The sequence below is a fragment of the Ziziphus jujuba genome, chromosome 4 (assembly GCF_031755915.1).
Source record: "Ziziphus jujuba cultivar Dongzao chromosome 4, ASM3175591v1".
Taxonomy (NCBI): domain Eukaryota; kingdom Viridiplantae; phylum Streptophyta; class Magnoliopsida; order Rosales; family Rhamnaceae; genus Ziziphus; species Ziziphus jujuba.
The window spans coordinates 18703598-18714215 of NC_083382.1; the positions used below are offsets into that span (position 1 = coordinate 18703598).

The following is a 10618-nucleotide window of genomic DNA, read 5'->3' on the forward strand; positions in this document are numbered from 1 at the left end:
GTTTAATTCATGGAGAAAATTCTTTATATTTAAAATGATTTTTTTCCCACCAAATCCTATTAGTTTAATTCTTGTACGAGTTAATTACTTTATCAAGGAAAAACATAAAAAAAGGAGTTAATTACTTTGCACAGTGGTAAACCTATGTTTAATAAATTTACCTACACTTTTATAATTTTAATAAAAATAATAAAATTAAAATTTCATCTCTACCTATTATACAGTTAAATAAAAATAAAACACAGAAAAAAAAATAAAAAAGGAAAAAGTGTTGAGGAATTAGATTTAGTCATCCAAGACTAGAGCAAAGCAAAACACAGGCAAATTAATAGTTATCCTGTGTCCACGTGGAAATTTATTATTTGTCCTTGGTTAACAATTAAGAAAGCTATTGTGACCTTAAAAATTCCGAAAATTTACAAATAATTGGAGAATAAGGAGCAGAGCAAAATCGATGAGTTTGGTGCTTGCGTTCATTTACTTTTATTGTCATTATTTTGATTTTTCCTTCTTTCTTTCCCATTTTGCTTTGGGTTTCTGGAGTTCTGACTCTTCTCTCTGTGAAATTCTTTGATTTCTCTCTATAAATTCTCACGAAGAAAAAAAAAAAAAAATCAATGGCAAACAATAATCTTCCTCGGAGAATTATCAAGGTACTGTGCCACACCTTCCGATCTTCACTTTACCTTCTTATATATATACACACAGAGATACATACATGTGTATTGCATCATTTATATAGATATATATATATATATATATATATATAATTTAATTTTGTTTTCTTCATGGAATAGGAGACACAGAGGCTTCTCAGTGAACCAGGTCCTCTCGCTTTCTCAGCTGTGCTTGTGTTTTAAGTGGTTGGAGAATTTGAATTTATTGGCATTTGTTTAATTGTGGTGCTTTAATTCTAGTTTGTATTTGTGGTAATTAAGGGGTTGGAATTTAAGGTTGTTTCTTGGTAATGCTACTTGGTTGAGAAATATTTTGGATATTTGGTTTCTTAAAGGTATCAGGCCTTTTCTTTAGGCACTAACATGAAAAACTGGTATTGAGCATTTAAAAGATAATTTATTTATTTATTTTTACTGGTTGGTTTAAGGGAAGGAACAAGATAATCTCTTCAGTGCCTATATTAGCAAATATAAGCAGTAGGTGAAGAGGCCCTAAGCAATTTTTTTTTTTTAGACAATTCAAAGGAACATCATCTGGAATTTTGCCATTACCCATATTAATTGTGATTAGACAATGTCAATTCAAAATGCAATTTCAAAATGTCGAAATCAATAAATTTGAGGTTTTCTTACTTGCCATTATTGGATAATTCTTCCTATAATCTATCGAAGCACAGGGAAATCAGAATTTTTGACTTAGTCCCTGCGCCTTGTATTCAGCTTTGTATCTCTCTCCTTTTGCCGTTGCGTTATCGGCATAATTGGAATGGGGTGTTTCATAAGCCGAAATTTCCTGCACATGTTGTATGTAATTTCAAATATGTACCTATGTTAGGTTTTATGTTAGAGGTTGATGAATCTGGTTACCTGATATTCAGGTACAGACCCTACATTAACAACATTTACTTTAATTAGATACTTTTTGTGGAAGTTGATTAAAATGAAAGATTATATAGAATAATTGCTTCTATATATGTTTAATTAAAAAGAATCTCCGACTCAAGCATGTATTCGTGATGCAGGCTGGACATAAATCTCAGCTGATTTGTTTGTTAAATCCTAACTAATAACCTAGCATACTGACCTATTTTTTCAGTATGATATAATTTATGGGTGATGTTGATTAAAAAATGTTTTAAATTGAGGTACGAAAGAAAGTATTCAAGTTATTTTTGTGATGTTCCTGTTTCCTTTTGTGATTAGGTTGGTTACATCATTCTACTTTCCAAGTGAAAATACAGTAGAGTTGGGACCATAGTTGTCAAAATGTGTATTGTAACATTTATAGTTTTGTTAAACAAGTTTGTCGGTCTATTGTAATGCATTGCGTTTCATATTGTAAGCTTTTTAACTATAATATGCTATAAATATATACTTTTGTGTGTATTTCTCACATATTGTTATAGGTGTTTATGGCAATCTCAAAAAATCATTTTCCTAGTCCATATATGATATGCATTTCAAACTTTGGATCAAAGCATCAATCAGTAAGTTAAACTATGAACATCATTGTTAGATCATAAAGGTCCTGAAAACTTCCTAAAGGTGAATATTTAGTCATTAATTCATTTGTAATTTTCATCCTTTAATGTCAAGAAAATTTCAGTCACTAATTTTTACAAAAACAACATAGATTTGAACTAAACTTGGTCTGTTTTACAAAGTGACGTTGTTTTGGTAAATTTTCATGTAGCATGTTTATAGGTGTATTGTTATGAAACGGTTCGTGTATTGGATGATAAGTTGCAATTTCTGATAAATATAGGACATATGTCATTTTCCATCAATACTTCCAACTTGCATATACATACATTCTATTGACTTTACTTTTGTCTATAAGATAACAACTACATATTTAGTTTTTTTTTTTTATCACAGTGAGGGTCTACTTATCAGTTATCATTAGAATCAGTTATCATTAGAAGTCATAGGATCATTGTACTGATTTTAACATTGCAAAATTATTGGGATCATACCATCTGTCATTGGTCGTTTCAATGACACGGTCAGTCTTCTATGAATTCAAGATAACTATAATAGACGCTGGGATTTGTATGGTTTCTCATGATTGAGGAGTAATGGTAAATTATTTTTGTAGACTGCACCCTTCTCAGGTTTAGTATGGTCTAGTTTTGGTAGCCCTTGTGCTAAACTTATGACAAGTGCACTGTGGTCCAAGCTGTTTTCCAATGTGCTTCCTCCATGATCTATTTGTTGGTTATATCATATTACATTTAATTTAACCAAAAAGCTTCTGATGTCTTTTACAGCTCCTGGAATTAGTGCTTCCCCATCAGAAGACAACATGCGATACTTTAATGTGATGATTCTTGGTCCCTCTCAATCTCCATATGAAGGTTATTAGCCTGCCATGTTGTTTGTCCCTCAGAATACTTTTCTGATTATCTCCATTAATTTCCTACAGAGTTCTGTGAAAATGTACCGTTAACTATATATATATATATTTCTCTTTTTTTCCTTCTTGTGCTATTCATTGGAACATCTGAATTTTGAATTTTCACAATGATACTTTTTTCCCCCCTTCTATAAACGACCATCATGCAACTAAAGTCAAAACTGTTCTTTGTGCAAAGTTTTTATGCAAATTTATGAAACTCTTGGTGGTACTTGTCTTTACTAAGGTCATGAGGATTACGTAGTTATTGAAATAAAGAATCCAATCTAGTGTTATATTTTCTTCTCTGTGTGTATTTGCTCGAATATCTCTCTGTCTCTCCTTTACTGAGGAGGATGGGCTGAGGATCCTTTTCGATAGTACTATAGCAATAGTTGATGGTTCAATAGACTCTATTAGAAGGAACTTGTAGCTTTTTCCTTTTGGTAAAACTATTTCTGTTGACCAATAATCTTGTCCTACCTATTGACTAGAAGGAGATTTATTCTTTTTCAGTCATTTTCTCAATAATTTTTTATACCATAAGGCTCATATGCCATCTTCAATACTTCTAAGTTCAAATCCTATGGATTTATAGGAAACTTTTTTCTTGATATATTGTTAATAAAACTAAATATGATAGTAGAATACTCAATGCTATCAGTTATCAAGCTAATATTCAGTATCAATTTTTTATAGGATATTTTTACATACGAATTTTTATTTTGGTATGGCATCATGGTGACATGCCTTCTGATATTCTTTGTATTGATTCTGCTTAGGTGGGGTTTTCAAGTTGGAGTTATTTTTGCCTGAAGAATATCCAATGGCACCTCCCAAGGTGAATTTCTAGAGTCTAAAAATGAATGTCTATATGTTAATAGATCTCTTAGGTTTTGTATTGTAGTAGTATTTGATTATTATTTTGTTTGATTGGCTTTTTTCTTACATTTCTACGATATGTTTACTTAGTAAGTTGGGGTTGAATTTGTTTATTTATTTATTGTTTTTTATTTTTGGATCGATAGAATTTTCAAACTAAGTTATTTTATTATTAGTCGATTTGTCTCTAGGATGGTGAAAGACAGGACATCAACGTCCTAAAGCACTTTTTCGCTGGATATTGAACATCCTTTACATACTAAATTATGTAGTACGAATGAAAATTATGATCTGTTGGTAACTTCAGTAACTAAGAATCTTGAGTTTTAGTTTGTGTGACTGTAGAAAGTATGATGAATGTGTTGCTAGTGGTATGTCATACTGTAATATTGTGATCGATCAGTGACTGGTAACATTAAGTCTTATGGTAATCCTCCGAGGAGAACTGCAACTTTTATCCCTTGATGTTGGTCAAGCCTTTCACTTTCCATCATTGCCACCCAAATCTTTTGATCATCTTGTATAATGGTTGGTTTACTTTATTGAAAGTGTTGGTCACACAACTATCATTACCAAGTTTTATCATCAAATTTCATAGATATCAGCCTTATTATTTTTTTTATGCTTCAATGAGCACATGTTGAAGAATATTTTATTGGCTACATGTTCTTTCTATTTACAGGTTCGTTTCCTTACAAAAATCTATCATCCTAATATTGACAAGGCAAGTAGTCTGCCTCAGTTTACTCCTTTTCATCTCTAATAACTTGGTATTTGAATAAAAAGGATATATAAATGATCTCCTCCTGCAGCTTGGAAGGATTTGCCTTGACATTTTGAAAGATAAATGGAGTCCTGCCCTTCAAATCCGAACAGTATTGCTGAGGTGATGTCTTGTGCCCCACCATAAATCAAAAGAAAATTATCTGTTTACGATTTTTTTTTTTTCTTGATCTGTATGAGTCTTTGTTTTCTTACTCAAGATCTCAAAAAACTAACTTATATGGTGGAGAAAAAGATTTCACTTTTATAATAGTTGGTTTTTGGTCATAATCTGTTAAAATGATTATATCATGGTTTGTTGGAACAGTATCCAAGCTCTTTTGAGTGCTCCTAACCCTGATGATCCACTTTCTGAGAACATCGCAAAACACTGGAAAACCAATGAAGCTGAAGCTGTTGAGACAGGTAAATTTCACCCCTGTTGGTTTAGATCAAGATACTAGTCATGTAGCCTACTTAGTAACTGAATCAGAATTTTTTAATGTGGGGGGTCAAACTATGTAAAAATGTTAATAGCAGAATTTTTATCTAATTAGAAAATGAATGACATCTATAGCCAGCCAAAGCAATAGCTAGAATTATGTGTAAACTTTTATTATCAGACATTTAAGATGAACCAAAATTTGGCAAATAATATGAACAATGTTCTCGTGTCTAGTTCAAACATGCACAACAAGGGAAATAATTAGTAGAGAGCTCTAAAATGATGAAATTAATTAAATTTAGATTGTACATTATACCTTGAGGAGCATGGAACTGGAACTGCAATATGTTTTGAGCTGCCAGGTAATTATGCGGGTTCTAGTTCTTGGTTCCTCCTGATGGTTGCTGGGAAAATTAAACAGATTACTGCAATTGCATCAAGAGTTCAACATGTGCATCTTCCTTGTACTTGATGAATTGAAACTAATGTCAGTATCCTTAGAATTTCCTATAAAAGATATTTCTGTAATTATTTTTTTCATATTGGAATAATGCAGCTAAGGAATGGACCCGTTTATATGCAAGTGGTGAATGACCCCAGGTGGCCTGTTGCTCAAAGTGATGGTTTCTTTCTCGTGTTAAACTAAATTTGTTGTCTATGAACCTAAAGCATACAAACTTAAGAACACATATTTGAGAGTCCTTTAATTATTAGGGTAAAGGGTCATAATCCTTTCCTCAATGGGCAAGCTTCAGATATGTATGATTAGATAGAAATTTATCTTATTCTAATGTAGTCTCTCATCTGACTTCATAGAACTTGTCAATGTGAAAATTTCTCTGGCTGGCTTTTGTTTATTTAATGCTGGAAATGTTAATCTTTGGTGGGATGTTGTGCATTTCTGATGATCTTTGCACTATGGGTAGGTTCTTTGGGTATTAATCGTGTACCCTTTTTTGGATATAATATGAACTAGCAGTATAACTTATACGCATATATTTACTTTTATGAAATGATTAATACGTGGACTCTATGACTACTAGCTGAACTAAATCTGCTTTGTGGATTGGGAATGATTCATTTTTAACATTGATATTAGTTTCTTTTCGCAATGATTCGAAATCTGTTTTGTGGATTGGGAATGATTCATTTTTAACATTGGTATTAATTTTTTCAGCAACCATTTAGTTTTTGATTTTTGATGTGTAGTTGTTGATTGGTTTTTCCTTTTCAAAAAAAAAAAAAATAAGGGGGGGGGGGGGGGGGGGGGGGGGGTGGTGTGTGGAAACGAAAATCGGTTTGATATGTTTAGAAATTTGAAAAACAGAAATAAATTTGTATTCGTCTTTTATTCCTGCCTTCCCTCCTACTTTTTTTTCTCGCTGTCCAAACACAAGTTCGTACATTTTCCATGAGAAAACTTATCTTTCAACATTGTCTTCCTAGCTCCTCTAAATCTCTGATTTAATTTTTTGTTATTTCATTTTATATAGTTTTTGTAGTTTTATCTGAAAATGTATGCATATTTTTAAATTTTTTTATTGAATCATTTTATTTTGAAATAACAATTGCTTTATCTAATCCCAAATTTTATTTGTTATAACTACCTCAACTTATGCACAAAGAAAAATTTTATCTGTTATAACTGCCTGAGCTTATGCACAAACAACAGAAATAGGAGGTTATTATCAAATCAAAAGAGGAAATATGAGGCTATAATCAGAAACAGAAAATGACCCTTCAATGTTACGAATATCACAATCTACCCCTGAAGCGAACAGACAAGCGAGCGGTGTAATTCTCAAGACTCCCGCAAAGAACCATCGAGAATAAGAACTGAAAATGCGTTCAGTGTTGCGGGAAAACAACTACAACACATGAAATGAGAAACGAAAACTAAAACGAAAACAAAAACCGACTTAGCGAATGAAAATTAAATCCTGAAATTTCCAGATTGAAAATTCAACAAGATCCTAACGAAACGCAATCCAGAGCGAAAGCATTCTCACTGCCACCACCAGTACCACGGCAAGTGGCCGACAACTTCTTCTTCTTCTTCCTCTTCGGAGTCAGCTTCTTAGCGTGGCGATCGATTATGACTGGTGCATCGGGAGCACGAACGCTGTCGGAATAGTGTGGGAAGCTCGTCGGATCGGAAGGAATCTCGTCGGAGATGATGAGTTCCTTATTCGAGGAGTAGAGAGATTCGATGGAGGTGACACAGCACTCTTGCCAGTTGAGCTCTTTGAGGTCCGCGATGGTGTCCTCAAGGCTCGTTGATGTCACGGGCGAGATACTGTTGTCTTTCAGTGTGGAGCGAGATGGATTCACCGGAACCAGTGTGTTCACGGCGTCCGATAGGACCCTCTGTCAAAATCGGAAACCAGGAGGAAAAAAAAAAAAAAAAGAAGGTAAAATCAGAGATATCCGTTGGCTTCCGAGAAAACGCAATCATTTTCTCGGCTAACAAGCAGAGGATAAGAACTTCACTAACTGAGAGACAGAGAGAGAGAGAGAGGGGGAATGTATGAATTGCGGAAAAAACCTTTCCAGTTTTGTGGATTTTCTTGTATCCGTACATGCTGATGATCTGCAAAAGAAAGGAAAATTCAAGAACAGGAAGAAGGAAAATGAAAGAAAAGAGAGAAAAAAGGAGAAGGAGAAAGAAGGACCTGATTGAGATGGTTGACGGTGAGATTGAAATGGCCGTTAGAGTAAAGGAAGGCGAGGTAGTCTTCGAGGGACAACTTCTTGTTTCGAGCTCTGCAGGATTTCCGTTTTCGTTTGCTGTTGTTCTCCATCTCCACCGCCATTTTTCTTTGCTTTTCCAGGTAACTTATATTCTGCGTGTATATATATTTATATCTATATCTAAATTTGCCAAGTACTTAACTAACTCTATGGCCGCTCAAAATTTCATTTTCTATTTTTTCTTTTAATTTTTGCCCCCTTTTTTTTTTCTTTTTTTTTTTTTCCCTCCCTATATAAAAAAAGAATAATAAATGTGATGTGTTATTATTATATTTTTTTTCAAAATTATTAATAAAAAAATATTAATTTTTTTATTATTTATAATTCTATCATAAATATTAATCAGAATCAAATATAATATTATTTAAAAATATAAAATTTTTTATCTTTTATTGTTTGTATTAAAAAATATATATTTTTATTATTATAATATTATATATAACATAAAATGTATCTCCATATAAATGGTTCCGGATTGAAATATATGACATAATTTCAGAATTTAGAGTCCTAAATCTTAAACTCTAAAATTATAAAAATAATATAATTTTATTTATTAGTGAAAAAAATTTGAAATATATTTTTTTTAAACATGGCAAAATAAAATTTATAGTCAAAATATTTTTATTTTATTTTATTTTTGATATATTCTTTTATTGGTTGTATATAAAAATATATGTTTTTATTATTATAATATTATATATGACGTTTGATTAAGAAAATCTTGATTAGGATAAAAATGTTAAAATATATAATTATGACAAAAATATAATATTATATTCATAAAATAATAAATTAAAATGTATCTCTGTATAATATATTTTGAATATTTTTATATATAAAAATTTAATTACATGGAAAATAATAAAAATATCCCTTATTTGTATACATAAAAAATTACATAAATAATATAATTTTATTTTATTAGTAGAAAAAAAATTTAGATATCATTTTCAGAATATAATTTTACGTGGTAGAATAGGATTCATATTTAAAACAAATTTTTGATTTTATTTTATTGACAAAATAAGTTAATACATTTTAATTTTTTATTAATACAAAGAAATTAATTAATTATAAAGAATAAAAAAAAGATAGTCAGAATATAAAATATAAAAAAATTTATAATCTATATATTAATATTTTTGTTGGTTTGTTATATTTATTTTATTATGAAATAAAAAAATGTTATATACATTAATTAATAATGAAATTCTATATACTAATACATATATATATATATGGATATATAATAAATAAAATTTCAATATCAAAATATATAAATTTAAATAATAAAATTAATCTCATTATTTGATCTTTTTTAAATATATATAATTATAAATAAATTATCTTATAAGATAAAAATATGCTCATAGGATAAATAATAATAAAAATAAATATAATTATATTATATTATAAAAATTTAATATAAAAAATTAATTATTACAATGAATAAAAAAATACATTTGAATTTTAACTTGAATTTGAATTCTATGGATGGAAAATATTATATAAATACATTGAATTTAGATTTTAATTCCATAAATAGAAAAAATTAGACAGTTAAACACTTTTAAGTTTGAATTCTATAATAGAATAGTAATATATATATATATAGAGAGAGAAGTTAAACTTTTAGTTTTTAACATATTTTTACAATATAGATTGAAAAAAAATTAAGATTCAAATCTATTAATAACAATAAATTTTTTAAATAAATTTTCAAATATGACCATGTAGGTTGATTTTATCAATCAGATTAATGTTAATAAGAAGTAGTGAACATTAAAAATTGAGTTCTAAAACTTTAAGAGATCCCAAGCTTTGATGATAAATAAAAAATTAATAGCATTGAAATGATTTTAATGGATAAATAAGTTTTTTTAAAATAATTTGCATTACATATTATTATTATTATTATTATTATTATTATTATTATTTATTTCAATAAATCTAATTTTTACGTATTCTTAATTTGCTATTTCAGATTATTTTAAATTATTTTTTATAACAAATAATATATATAATATAATTTAAAGTTTTGCATATAAACATGCATATAATATATAATAACATCAAAGCTTAAATATTATTATTTATGATATTATATATATTATCTATAATATATATAAAAGTAAGGTGGTTAGTAAAATTTTTTTTCCAAAGCTTAAATATTATTATTGATGATATTATATATATTATCTATAATATATGTAAATGTAAGATGGTTAGTAAAATTTTTTTCCACATGTTATTATTAGATTTAAACATAATTAATTATTATAAATTTTTTTAAAATCATTTATTATGGACGGATCAATGCTAGTATGAAATAAAAACACTATAATATTATGTAGTTTTTCTAATCTTGTAATTTTTTTTTTTTTTTTAAATAGGATGAGCAATATCTGCTTAGCGCTTACATAGATGTGTAGGTTGTAGTTCTTATTTTCTATATTTTATTGTAGTTTTGGTTGTATATTTAAATTTACACCTCTATTAGGATTAATTTTATCCTCTATTCGACCAAATATATATTTATATATATATATATATATATATATGTGTGTGTGTGTGTGTGTATTTGTAGATACTAAATATATCGCTATAAAATATAGAAGAAATTTATGTTATTCATCAAAGAAAGGAGAAATTTATGTGCTATAATATACGAAAATTGTTGTCATTATAAACGTTCGGTATATG

The 10618-nt window shown here is 28.9% G+C and overlaps 2 protein-coding genes across 3 annotated transcripts; one reads left to right on the plus strand and one right to left on the minus strand.

Annotated features, from left to right (window-relative positions):
* The first annotated feature begins 441 nt into the window (after positions 1-441).
* Positions 442-6023, plus strand: LOC107406271 (ubiquitin-conjugating enzyme E2 36). 2 transcript variants are annotated; one of them, XM_016013382.4, is made up of 8 exons: positions 445-653; positions 798-825; positions 2948-3034; positions 3855-3913; positions 4637-4678; positions 4767-4840; positions 5045-5142; positions 5718-6023. In XM_016013382.4, exons 1-8 carry the CDS (start codon positions 618-620, stop codon positions 5753-5755), a joined length of 462 nt encoding a protein of 153 aa, XP_015868868.1. In that variant the 5' UTR covers positions 445-617; the 3' UTR covers positions 5756-6023. The 2 variants fall into 2 exon arrangements, with proteins under 2 accessions (XP_048327811.1, XP_015868868.1); XM_048471854.2 differs by lacking the exon at positions 4637-4678 and having other exon boundaries at positions 442-653.
* An 860-nt stretch (positions 6024-6883) lies between these two features.
* On the minus strand, positions 6884-8044 carry LOC107406420 (uncharacterized). Its single transcript, XM_016013538.4, has 3 exons — positions 7834-8044; positions 7707-7751; positions 6884-7528 (listed from the first exon to the last, which is right to left on the minus strand). The coding sequence occupies exons 1-3, from the start codon at positions 7972-7974 to the stop codon at positions 7124-7126; spliced, it is 591 nt and encodes a 196-aa protein (XP_015869024.3). The 5' UTR covers positions 7975-8044; the 3' UTR covers positions 6884-7123.
* Between the last annotated feature and the right edge of the window lie 2574 nt (positions 8045-10618).